This window comes from Leuciscus leuciscus (assembly GCF_965113295.1).
Source record: "Leuciscus leuciscus genome assembly, chromosome: 22".
In the NCBI taxonomy this organism is placed as follows: domain Eukaryota; kingdom Metazoa; phylum Chordata; class Actinopteri; order Cypriniformes; family Leuciscidae; genus Leuciscus; species Leuciscus leuciscus.
The window spans coordinates 16,044,829-16,058,803 of record NC_138746.1 but is presented as its reverse complement, the minus strand read 5'-3'; the positions used below and the strand labels follow the sequence as shown (position 1 = coordinate 16,058,803).

General features: G+C 34.6%; 1 protein-coding gene across 2 annotated transcripts; it reads left to right on the top strand.

Moving 5' to 3' along the window:
• Positions 1 to 216: 216 nt before the first annotated feature.
• On the top strand, positions 217 to 13,527 carry nt5c2a (5'-nucleotidase, cytosolic IIa). Of its 2 annotated transcripts, XM_082154828.1 has the most exons (18): positions 217 to 1,438; positions 2,326 to 2,364; positions 4,019 to 4,092; positions 5,951 to 6,068; positions 6,162 to 6,257; positions 6,516 to 6,607; positions 6,714 to 6,771; positions 6,881 to 6,974; positions 7,087 to 7,140; positions 7,268 to 7,351; positions 7,450 to 7,491; positions 7,856 to 7,963; positions 8,047 to 8,113; positions 8,203 to 8,373; positions 9,991 to 10,042; positions 10,327 to 10,387; positions 11,338 to 11,514; positions 11,612 to 13,527. In XM_082154828.1, exons 1-18 carry the CDS (start codon positions 1,338 to 1,340, stop codon positions 11,846 to 11,848), a joined length of 1,725 nt encoding a protein of 574 aa, XP_082010954.1. In that variant the 5' UTR covers positions 217 to 1,337; the 3' UTR covers positions 11,849 to 13,527. The 2 variants fall into 2 exon arrangements, with proteins under 2 accessions (XP_082010954.1, XP_082010955.1); XM_082154829.1 differs by lacking the exon at positions 2,326 to 2,364.
• The last annotated feature ends 448 nt before the right edge of the window (positions 13,528 to 13,975 follow it).

Below are 13,975 nucleotides of genomic sequence, written 5' to 3'. Positions count from 1 at the left end.
CTGTCCACCTCTGCTTTTAGATTCATTATAAATTTTACATTAGATTATGCAATCTATTATTTGAATGACATCACTTACACATATTATCATCAATGAAGTGTTCATATAAATTGCATTTAAATGAGCTTTTAATATTGTTTTGAAATGCATCATCTGCGCATGCGCAGTTTGCAGATAGCGCAAAGCTGCAGCTGTTGGTGGTGTTGTGAGGTAAGTACACTGACACTGTGCAGAGATATAACGCGTTTCAATAATCAGTAGTTCTGTCATTAAATCGTTTCAGGATTACTGTTTATAAGTGTTATAGCCGCATTCGTTAAGCATGTAACTTACCTTCCTTTTATACAGTAGTATCCGGTTGATCAAAACTAAAGGAATGATAACGTTAGTTAGCTAGCTGGTGTGCTAACTTTACCATCACGGAACTCCATGAACAAGAGGAAAGATCTGCTCACATTTATAGCTTAATAATCCTTAGTTAATCTTTACACTGACTCAACTGAATAGTCTGACGATTTAATATGGTCTTTATTTGAATAAAACGGCTAGCAGCTATTGCTTTGAATTCAAAGCTTCTTTGAGTGTTAAAATGCATGAGACCCGCTCATTGTCTCTTATGTAAGACAAAGATGCCAATAATGTGCATAATGTTTGTTTTCATATTTTATTATTTGTACGTTATTATTTTATATATTTCATAGGTGGTCTTCACTATTTGTAATTACAGTTAAATGTTGATGTAGAGAATGAAAGATAACGACATTCCTTTTGGTATTTGAGGAAAAAATACATATTCTAGAATAATGTGTGATTTCTGCGAAGCTGTCCTTCAGTGTTACAGTTAGAAAATAAAGATTATTAATGTTTATTTTTGATCTACAGTCCTTCCTTTTCATGGGGTATTTAAAGAAACATGAAGCTGGTACTTTTCAATGGATTTAAACATTGTTTCATTCAGCTTTCTGTGGTTATGTCGGTTCTTCCTGTTCTGTTTATCTTTTAGACAGGAAATTATGTTACACTGACTTAATATGATTATTATACATGGAGCATTAGAATAGATTTGATGAACATTTTGAGATTGTTTAAAATGTTTCATATCATATCTTATCTGCAAGGCCAGGCTGAGCTATTGTGCAATATTTTAATGTGGTGAAAATTTAACCTCTGAGATACTAAACAAGTGCTGTGTATATTCACATTCATTGTATCGTCCAGTCTGCTTGCGTTGCATTATAGTTTATTATTATTATTATTATTATTAATTAAAAGACCTATAACCATTATTTGCTTTTTAGAAAGTGTTGGTATCGTTCTCAGATTTATAACGGTTAAAGATGACGACCTCTTGGAGTGATCGGCTCCAGAATTATGCAGACCTTCCAGCCAACATGGATGGTGTATCCATGAAGAAGTACAGAAGAGAGGTGCATCACAGGTATTAATACATTTCACTTATGCCTTCAACTTTGCAGGTCATTACCATTATATTGGTCAAATCAAATTATGTAGTCTCTTGGTGACTTGAAAACAAATCCATTGTCATATCTAAATTTACGTGTTTCAAGACAAAACAAGCAAATTCAGGCAGTTGGTGAAATGACCTTAAATGAGCTGCTGGTCTCACTTCCAGTTAAGATTATGGTCCATAATGAAGACACATTCACACTTAGATATTTTATGCTCACAATTATTTTAACTACACAGAAGAAAAATTGGTGTCCGTCCAATATCATTTTAGATTTGTAATTATGTTTTAATAAAAACCAATAAAAAAAGAAGAAATACAGACATGTATAGTAGCATGTTTACTGTTGTCGTGCCATCATGCTGCTTCTTGTGTTTATACATGTCTGTTTGTCAAAATCCGTCAACTTCATTTTTGAAATGATGTCAGCTTGCATGTGTTGTAAGAAAAGATTTTATATTGCAAGCTTTTTTTCTGAATTAAAAGAATGAAGTGTTTTCTGACTGTGCTCACTTATTGAATATTTTCAATTATTAAGATAATTTCAAATTTTTCCTGTCAGCATAATACTGGAAAGTATTGAAATAATACCTAAAATACTGTGTTTGTCAGGTCAAACAGTTGTTTCTTAAGAGCAATCCTTATTTATATGCAGACTTGTATGCAGTTTTCTGCAGAAAAAAAAAGACGTCATGGCAGTCACAAAGTGCAATAATAAAAAAAATCACAGTGAATCTAATGGTAAGAAGACCTGAATTGTCAATTATAAGCGATCTGGACACAGTTCTTTATGTGGTGGTATAAGCTGGTTTTATTACTGTTATAATATGTAGTCCATTTATTCCTTTATTACAAAGCTTACCACAGGAACTGGCCCACTGTCATCCCTATATGAGGTATGCCAAAGGTTTGTCATTGACCTGCAGTGCTGATTGATCATCTCTTTTGTAATTGATGTTTTTTTTCTCCAATGTACTCATCACAGCACAGCACTAAAAATATAAGTTGTACAAAACCATCAATGCTTTTGCACTGTGCTGTGACTGTATGTAGGTGTCCATAGGAAGACCTGTGATGGGATTTTAATCTGTGAGATCATTCCTTCATTCTCCCTTCCTCTAGCTGTATCTCCCTCCTTCATGATTTTAACACATCATTTCACTGTAACGTAACAGCTCATTTGTTCCTAGTGTAAATGCAGCTTTATTTTTAATGTTTCTCTGCAGATATATAGTTGGTTAAAGATGTAGTAGCATCAGGGGAACTAAAATAAAAGGAATTGTAGTGCACTGCTTTTAACATAATTTAGAAAACAACTGACAGTAGTACTGTTTTAAAATGTGAAAGACAATAACAGATATATTTTATATATAAATAAATAAGTCTTATTTACCAAGCTTGAAATTATTTTTTTTTTTCTTAACATAATGAAATGTACAAAAGCTTCTCAAATGCAGATATAAGTGCATATTTTGGTAGATTGCCAATAATTGTGATGAATCATAACCTTTCAAATATTGGTATTATTCATATATCAGTGTAAAGCTACACTACTGAATAAAAAATAAAAAATAAATTAATACTTTAATTCAGCAAGGGTGCATGAAATTAATCAAAAGTGACAGTAAAGGCTTACATTGTTACAAAAGATTTTCAAATGCTGTTATTTTGAACTTTCTGTGAATCAAAAAATGCTCAAAAAATATATTATGGTTTCCACAAAAATATTAAGCAGCACAACTGTTTTAAAAACATTGATAATAATCAGAAGTGTTTCTTGAGCACCAAATCAGCATATTAGATTGATTTGAAGGATCATGTGACACTGAAGACTGGAGTAATGACTGCTAAAAATTCACCTTTGCTATTACAGAAACAAATTATATAATAAAAAGGAACACAGTTATTTTAAATTGTAATAATATTTCAAATTATTACTGTTTTTGCATTATTTTTGATCAAATAAATGCAAATGGAAATGGTGAGACTTCTTTCAAAAGCATAAAAAAATCATACCGTCATCAAACTTTTTAAAAGGTAGAGTTTATTACCCAGATGAGTGGTGTCACTGTCAACAAAAAATAAAAAGGAAAACTTGTTTTTCAGGTTTATAAAACAGATTAAACAGCAAACTATAAGGATGTTTTCTCCTGATTTTGTTATATTGTATTTTATTTGCCATTCTGTTTTTGGTGTGTCTCGTTAAAACAGTGGTCAATCACCTGCTAATTTCCACCTGAAATACTTGATTTAACTGGAAATCAAGGAATATTACCTTGCCATTTGCTCCACCTCATATTTTGCTGCTGTTGGCTGAACTAGGAATAGATATAAATTAACCAAATGCATAAATTCAGATTTATTGCTCTCACAGGTCAGTGTAAATCATTATCTACACTAACCTAAACTCCCTGAGAGCTGAACAGCTCACTGGTTGTATTCAAGCCAATGGAATAATACAATCTGCTGAATTTAACACTGGTTGCAACTAAGAGAATATTGAATATGCATGGCATTACTCTTAAATTGATTGTATTTTTGCGTCCACAGAGTTTTTGTCAATAGAAGTTTGGCAATGGAGAAGATAAAATGCTTTGGCTTTGATATGGACTACACTCTAGCAGGTAAGAAGTACTAGTCTTTCTATGAACTGCCTGTGTGACAGATGAGGTCTGCATCATGCCTTGTTTTGGAGTCTCATTTGTGAAATCACTTCAAACGAATTCAGTTCAAAAGCATTGCGAAATGGCAGTACCATAGGCTGCTGGTACTGTAAGCTAATCCTTGATCTCATGTATTTTGTGGTGTCATGGCTCTGCAAATAGCACCCCTGTCTTCACTTGGCTCATGTCTGAGGACACGTGCTTGATTCCTTCCTCTTAAAGCTATAAACATGTTAGATGGATGGGTGCACTGACATCCATGATATGAGATGTGGTCCTTTTGATGGGTCAACTTCCTGTTTATGGGTCTGTAATAATAAACAAGTGATAATGTTCACAGGAAAATGTTTTAAGTTTTTTGCACACAGCCTAATATTAACACCAAATGTGAGCTGCTTAGTCTGAAAGATCAATGTGTGTTTGCTGTGTAACTCCCTTCTAATTGCAGTGCAGTGAATTTGCTTAGTGTGGCAAATGTTTCAGCAGATAAAAAGTGAAGAGAAGTGTTTGTAGCCAGACTTTGACCTAATGTATCCATTTGAAGGGGCCACCAAATAGGTTTTATTGCAGAACCATTTTGACTCCATGTTGGTTAGTATCCAAGTGTCTTTAGTTCAAAGTAGTCTCTGATATTTAGTTGAACAATGAAAGCGTGATGATAGGACAGATAATTTGAGATATTTGTGAAGCTTGACCATAGGGTCGACTGCGTTTCATCAATGTTGACATTTACTTCCTCTCTGTCAAGCAGAAGTCTGTCATTTCTTTGGGGAAATGTTCATTTAGCTGATCTTGCCAAAGGGGTTTCTTGAAAAATGGCACATATTAATACAAAAGTTTTGTAGTTGTCTGGGGCCTATACAGGTCCTGAAAAAGGTTCACTACTTAAAACTACTTAGTTCATTTGTCAACTTGAAGTCATTCACATTGCAGTCATTCCAAATCCATTTATAGATTCATCCTAATTGAAGATGGAAATAGTATGCTGTGAAAAACGGCTTGGTTTAAAATAGGAAATGAGAGGCACCATGAGCTAAAACAGGGTTTCCCAACCAAGAGTTTATTTAAAAATGGCAAAGTCCTTCATGAGATTGATAGAAATGCTAATGATGATCTTTTTTTGTAATATTTTAAGTTCATTTTGACATGGAAATTATAAATGGGTTCTAGAAGTGTTTCATACTTTTACCAGCAAAGGAAGAAAATGGAGCATTTGGCAACAATCATACCATTTTTCAGTTATTCTTAATATATACACTACCGTTTAAATGTTTGGGGTCAGTAAGATTTTATTTTTTGAAAGAAATTAATACTTTTGTGACAGTAAAGACATTTATAATAATATAAAAAGTATTTATTTCAAATAAATGCTGTTCTTTTGAATGTTTTATTCCTGAAATAATCGTGAAAAATAAAGCACGGTTTCCACAATAATATTAAGCTACACAACTGTTTTCAACATTGATATTAATAAGAAGAAAAGTTTCTTGAGCACCAAATCAGCACATTAGAATGATTTCTGAAGGATCATGTGACACTGAAGTAATTATGCTGAAAATTACAGGTAATGGAAAATGACATTATAAATTGTAGTAATATTTCACAACATTACGTTAGTACTGTATTTTTGATAAATGAATGCAGGCAGCCTATGTGAGCATAAAAGACTTCTTTCAAAAACATGAAATATCCTGCCGATCTCACACATTTGAACAGTAGTGTATACGATAACATTTGTCATTTACTGCTTTCATCTCGTTCATGTGTTTTATTGGGATTTATCAGATAACTTTGCCTCTGTTCTCTCCTCTGTTAATAGTGTATAAGTCTCCTGAGTATGAATCTCTTGGCTTTGATCTGACTGTGGAGCGACTGGTTTCCATTGGTTACCCACAAGAGCTGCTAAATTTTGTCTATGACCCTGCATTTCCCACAAGGTGATTTGAAAGTTCCTTTTCCCAACATGCTACTATTCTGTATTTCAACTGCATGTAACATGCTGATTCACACACATTTTCTACATCTTTCAGAGGCTTGGTGTTTGATACAATGTATGGAAACCTGCTGAAAGTAGATGCATACGGAAACATCCTTGTGTGTGCTCATGGTTTTAACTTCCTGCGTGGGTGAGTCAGCACTCATAATTCAAGAGCCACTGGTTAGTGAAGCGGGGTGCTTCCTTTGTTTGTGTGTTTATTCGTCTACAGATAATAAAAGCTTCATTTTTTGGATTTATTTGTAAGAACATGCACTGGTGCGTCATTGCCAATAAGACAAGAAATGTGCTTTAAGAAAGTTAATAGTGTGACTTGCGATTTCATGTAGACTTTTCTAGGTCACACCTTCAGCAAATGTGTGTTGTCTATTTGTATTTTTTGTTTAAGTCCAGAGATAAGAGAGCTGTACCCAAACAAGTTCATTCAGCGTGGAGATACAGAGCGATTCTACATCCTCAACACACTCTTCAACCTCCCAGGTCAAAATCTTGTATTAACGAATATCAAAAAGCAAAAGAATATATAGAATCTATAGTCTTTGTATAGTCTATTAAGTTAACATTGTTTGTCTTTCTGCGTTATTAGAGACATACCTCTTTGCCTGCCTGGTTGACTTCTTCACTAGTTGCTCCCGATATACAAGGTTTGTTTTTGTGGCCCTTATTTTAATGCTTCTGTTGCTACTCTGACATGAGCATGCAGTAGATTATCTGAATTGCCATTTTATATATACTACTATTTTGCCTCCTCAGTTGTGAGATGGGCTTTAAAGATGGAGATCTTTTCATGTCCTACAAGAGCATGTTTCAGGATGTCAGAGATGCTGTGGATTGGGTCCATTTCAAGGTAAAGGCTTTTTTAGGTGTCAAAATATTCATTTATTTTAAAAAAAGAAACCCCTTTCTGGACTCAGTATGAATATCATACTTTGAATAACCAATTCTGTGTGATATTTTAGGGCTCACTAAAGGTGAAAACGGTGGAAAACCTGGAGAAATATGTGGTAAAGGATGTAAGTCCTCATGCAGACCAGCATTTTTTGTTACCTTATGTAGCGTTGTATGTTTATTTATAATGAATTATAGTTTACTGGAGTAAGAATTTTTTGTTTACATATCTTTTTTGTCTTCTTCATCTAGGCCAAATTGCCATTGCTTCTAAGCCGAATGAATGAAGTTTCCAAAGTGTTCCTTGTTACCAACAGTGACTACAAGTACACACATGTGAGTTCATCAACCATCTGACATTAATCATTTAAGATGTGACAAAATATGTTGGATTTTCATTAGAAATCATAATTTCTACTCCTTTTATCTTCCAGAAAATCATGACATACTTGTTTGATTTTCCACATGGTCCAAAAGTAAGTGTTGTTTTTATTTCTCATATAGGTACACTAGCATACCAGTCGTACTTTGTTGTTTTTATTTGTCTCAGATCCCTAATTAAAATGTCCGGTGACAAAGAACAGTACACATTTCACAAATCATTTGTGTAGCAAGCTGCATTGTGTAGAAAAAAACCCTAAGGGTCAATTCGTCGGTTATGATGTGTCTGTAACACCATCAGATTTTTCATTAAAAAATGTGCTATTAACAAATATTGGGAAAGGGAATATAAACATAAAGACAAGGAGTATCAGGGGCCATATAAGAACTCATTGTGTTGTGTTTTTATTGCATACACAAAGACAGTGACAGATTGAATGTATTATTTCTTTATTACAGGCAGGTACACCTCATCAGCCCTGGCAGTCCTACTTTGACCTTATTCTGGTGGATGCCAGGAAGCCAGTGTTTTTTGGAGAGGGCACAGTGCTCAGACAGGTGGACACGGTAAGCTCCGCTAGACTCACTTGAGTAGATTCCTGTGATGAACTTGTTCCTGTGATTGATTCAGCCATGTCTCTGTTCTGTAGACCACTGGGAGATTGAAGATCGGGACATACACTGGTCCCTTGCAGCATGGCATAGTGTATTCTGGTGGTAAGATAAAAATGAATGTCATTTTTCATATTTATTTTACAGTTCTTGTCTGAACTGCCTGATTGAATTTGTTTATTTTTCCTTCTCAGGTTCCTCAGATATAGTTTGTGACCTATTGGGAGCAAAAGGAAAGGAAATCCTGTACATCGGTGACCACATTTTCGGAGACATCCTGAAGTCTAAGAAGCGCCAGGGTTGGAGAACGTTCCTGGTCATTCCTGAGCTGGCTCAGGAGCTGCACGTGTGGACCGACAAGAGCTGTGAGTCATTGTATTACAGTTAATTAAAACTAAAATCATAAAAAAAATGTTGCTACTTGAAATAAAATAAACGTTAACTAAAATAAAATAAGTTGAATTGTTTTATTTATTATTTTATTGTTGCTATTTGCCAAAGCAACATTTTCATTTTGTTTCATTTGATGTACTAAAATAACTAAAACTGAAATTAACAATATATAAAAACTATACAGACATTTAAAAATAAAATAAAAAAACTAATAAAAATGACAAAAATACACAAAAAATGACAAAAACTAAATTTTTCTACAACGGTTCGTACGGTTATGAAAAACCTCTGAAAGTTAGAGGATACTGTTAGGGGAACGTTAGAGGATACTGTTAGGGGAACGTTAGAGGATACTGTTAGGGGAACGTTAGAGGATACTGTTAGGGGAACGTTAGAGGATACTGTTAGGGGAACGTTAGAGGATACTGTTAGGGGAACGTTAGATGATACCTTTAGGGGAACGTTAGAGGATAATGTTAGAGGAACGTTAGAGGATACTGTTAGGGGAACATTAGATGATACCTTTAGGGGAACGCTAGATGATAATGTTAGAGGAACGTTAGAGGATACTGTTAGGGGAACATTAGATGATACCTTTAGGGGAACGTTAGATGATAATGTTAGAGGATAACTTTAAGTGAACGTTAAAGGATACCGTTAGGGGAAAGTTAAAGGATACTGTTAGGGGAACGTTTGATAATAACGTTAGGGGAAAGTTAGAGGATACGGTTAGGGGAACGTTTGATGATAACTTTAGGGGAACATTAGATGATACAGTTTGGGAAACGTTAAAACATAACATTTGGGGAACGATAGAATATAACTTTAGTGGAACGTTAGATGATGAGCTTGTGCTCGAGTTGCGCCAGTTGCCCAGTAACTTTTTAATGAATTTTGACAATGCATGGTTGTGAGAATGTGATATGGCTTAGTGCGATCATCAAATCAGAACGGTTGTGATGTAATTATATAAATATAGTCTGACGCACTACATGTTTCCGAGTAAAGCCAAAGCAAAGCCCTGTTCATTTTCAGGTTTGATTCACTGTAAATGCTACTCTGCAAGTGCTGTGTGGTTGAGTCGCTTATAATGTGCATTTGGGAAAGCAACATGCTCCAACCATCTTACCAAATTTGTAATAAGAATCATTTATGAATCTGTTGTTGTCAAAAAAAGAAAAGCGTTAATGTCTCCCTGCATTTTCCGCCTAAATAAAAGTTAATTTGTTTAACGTTTGAAAGCAAAAAAATGTTGACATCCATAAATTATAGTATTGTCATTTTTATGCTGTTCTGTAAAATAAAATAATAATAATAATAACAATTAATAATAATAATAATAACAAATCTATTAATACTTTTGACATAAATTGAATTATTATTGTTATTAATACTAATAATAACAATAATAATAGCAAATCTAGTTCGTTATAAAATTTATTATTATTATTATTCAACTTTTTTTTTTAACAGTACAATAGTGTATTACTGCGATAGTAAGATATTTCTTTATTATTTTAATGAAATAATAATTGGGGGTGGGGATGCAGATGTACATAGTTCACTGAGTTCTCTCTTTTGTTTTGCAGCACTGTTTGAGGAACTACAGAGTCTGGACATTTTCCTGGCAGAGCTCTACAAGTAAGTATCATCCATGAACTCTTGCTCAGATGTTCGCACTGCCACCATCCAGTGCTCGTGTGTGCTGGCATTCATGCACTCGTGTACCCAGAGGAGGACACGACGCTCCCTCCCTGCTGTCTGCAGACATTTGACATGCAGATAAAGGGGTGCGCATTTATTTCTATTTAAAGACTGACAGTGCATGGCTTCTATTACATTTAACTCCTTTGACACCGTTCTCACCCTCCATCTCTCTTTTTTCCCTGCCATTTTTCTCCATCCTTTCTTTTTTTTGTTCACAGGCATTTGGACAGCAGCAGCAATGAGAGACCCGACATCAGCTCTCTTCAGAGGAGGATTAAGGTATATTTCTTTATAACGGAAGCAGTACGCTGTGCACTGACAATCCTGTTACTGTAGTGAAAAATCCATTTTCATGGGAAAATTTTTTTTTTCCAGGTCTTTCCACAATTAAAATGTGCCAAAAGTGCATGAAAGTTCCAAAGCATCCATTTTTAAAAAGGTGCATTTGAGACAAATACTTTCGAATACTTTATAGAACGGTATGTGCCGCAAATAAATGGAGCGCACCAAAGAATATAATATTTATTTTGATGTATAATTTTTTTGGGATACCAGATTTAGGTTTTATTGAAGTCCGAATTACACTAATCATATTTAAATTTTGAGCAGAAAGTGAAATAAAATGTTTTTTTAATATCTGATTAATTTTTGAAATATTCACCAGATTGATTAATGATTATCAAAGTAATTACACTACTGTTTAAAAATTTGATCATGGTAAGATTTTTGAATGTCTCTCATGTTCACCCAGGGTGAATTCATTTGATCAAAAATACAGTGAAATATTATTACAATTTAAAATAATTGTTTTCTATTTTAATTGATTTTAAAATATGATTTATTCCTGTGATAGTAGAATTTTCAGCATCATTACTCCGGTCTTCAGTGTCACATGATCCTTCAGAAATCACTCTAATATGCTGATTTGCTGTTTTTTTATCAATGTTGTGATAATAATAATAAAAAACAGTTGTGATGCTTAATATTTTAAGCTTTTTTTAAGCAAAAAACTTAATATTTTTGTGGAAACAGTGATCTTTTTTTTCTTCCAGAATTCTTTGGTAAATAGAAAGTTTAAAAGAACAGCATTTACTTAAAATAGAAATAACATTATACATGTTTTTACTGTAGATTATGATCGATTTAATGCATCCTTGCTGAATAAAAGTATTAATCTTTCAACAACAAAACTCAGTACCGTGCTGTTTCTGTATCTCTGATTTTCTCAGAAAGTGACCCATGACATGGACATGTGCTATGGGATGATGGGAAGTCTTTTCCGCAGCGGCTCTCGTCAGACTCTTTTCGCGTCTCAAGTGATGCGTTACGCTGACCTGTACGCTGCGTCCTTCATCAATCTCCTGTACTACCCCTTCAGTTACCTGTTCAGAGCCGCCCACGTCCTGGTAAGCTCAACAAACACAATGTCTACAGTTGATACATTGGTCATAAAAGTCAAGAAACCTTTAATAGACATTTTTTTTGTCTGTGGTTTACAATCAGATGCCTCACGAGTCGACCGTGGAGCACGCTCACGTGGACATCAACGACATGGAGTCGCCCATGGCCACGCGCAACCGCCACTCCATCGACTTCAGAGACCTCGAGTGCAAAAGACACCAGCTGACCCGTTCCATAAGCGAGATCAACCCTCCACACCTCTTCCCTCAGACGCCACAGGAGATCACACACTGTCACGATGAGGATGATGATGAGGAAGAGGAGGAGGAGGAAGAATAAGTGGCATTGCGTAGAGATGCGTCTACGGTTTCAACGAGTATGAGCATTTCACACTCAGCCATATATTTTGTAGAGATATAAGAGAGGATGATTACTTCTCACGAAACGTATTACATATTTTAGTGTTAAAGGTTTGATGAGAGTCTGAAGCTAAAACTGGGTTTTGATACTGTAGTTCTTGCTTCTTATTTTTGAATGAGATTTACAGATCGCCTCACTTTAAAATGCATTGAAAAAAATTAAAATGATAACAGGAAGAAGAGATTCCTGTTTAAACTGAATAACAGAATCAGTTAAAATTATATTTGCATGATATTGAGGGAACATAACAGTTACAAGGTACTTCACTGACTTAAGCTTGAGAAAATAGCATGAATACTCCATGATGTATTGTAGACTGCCTTCAAACTTTGGAGATGAGCCATGTAGCATGCTGGGAAATGTCACACCAACAATACACCTTGCTCAGTATCTGTCTGACTGCCTGTTCAAGCCTAACATCGCCATCTTCATTTCAAAACTGGTAGTATGCTAATTGCTGTCATATTATTCGGTGAAAAATGGAACACATGCAACCGTTGCCAATTTATGCAGAGTTAGATACAGGAACTGAAGTGTAATAACTGGAAGATGAAGACAACACTGAAACGTCTAATGCACTCGCCATGATCACTGTGTTATCATTAAACCTTGAATCTAGAGCTTAGATTAGTTATTTAATATTTTTATATCCAATATCTACAGTTAATTCAACCAGATATATTAAAACAAATCATTTTGTTTGATATTAGTGTAACGGTTAGCTTTTTGACAGTAACTGGCAGTGATTTAAGATTGTGAGTTGGTCTGTGGGTGGCATTGGACCAAAAGGGAGCTCATCCATGAATCACACTCTGACATAATGAACATTTGTAACCCATACAGTAACAGTCCAGATCCTGAAACTTTGATTTTGACTTTCATGGTGTTATGATCAACATCAGTAGTGGTTTTGTCTTTTGTTACTGTTTTAAATCAAACAGGGAATTTATGATGGGTCTGTGTTGCTTTGGAATATTTCTACATGTGCGCTCCTATATGTACAACTGTATTAGTTTATTTTGAACAATACTGTTGAATTTGGACTGAAAGATGAGGGCCATCATGCCAATGTAATATGTGAAGGGATGCTTTAATCAGTGTCTTTCATTTAAATTCACAGTAGCTGTTGAAGATTACTGATTTTGTGACTGTATCGTGTAATAGTGACATTTCAGTTTGCTTTAACCTTATCAAACACCCCTCTATGTTTATTTTTAGGCTTTTCTATTCAGGTTAAATCTGCTGTATATTGGGGGTGGTATTTTTTATTCATCTGTGCCTTTTATTGTTTCAAATTTCTTGATTTGTTAGATTTTGTTTGTGCCCAAGGCCAGTTTTCTTTTACTATTGTGTCATGTTTTTGCTGGATTTTTATGTTTGTTTAGTTTGCCATTATTTACTGTAAAGCGAACTGTCATGACAGACGTTTTGGAAGGATTGGATATTAATGTAGTTTAAATGCAGAAATGCATCAGAAAGCTTTCAACTCAGATTTCATTCATTTTTAATGTTATGTTTTGCATTGTTTGCTACACACAGGATTGCTTTTCAGTGCGTTGGCTTGTTGCATATGAAGAGAATAAAGATCCAGTCATGCAGCGCTCCCTGGTGGTCATTCAGCAATATATGTATTTTGCATGTTCAAGATTTACTAAACAGGGCAAATTAGAGCGAGAACGCAAATACCAGTAAATTGACTATACTAGTGCAAACCTTAGTAAACCCCTTACATGATTCATTTAAATACTCTCGTCTCATAAAGACTGGCGCAATCTGTTAGTAAACCTGGCCCTATAAGTTTTTTTTTGGATAAAAGTGTGCCAAACGCATATGTAAATACTCTCAGGGTAGTTGAGAAATTGATATAACAATTTTTATTTTATTTTTTTCTATCTCAAACCTGTGCAGCTGCCTTTAACAATCAAATGTTAGGGATGCACAGTAAATCGGCCACCATATCGGTATATTAAAGCTGATAAATAATGGATTATTTCATTCAGTTTAGACACTTCAGATGTTCGCCATGATGGTTTTGAATAATTTGAA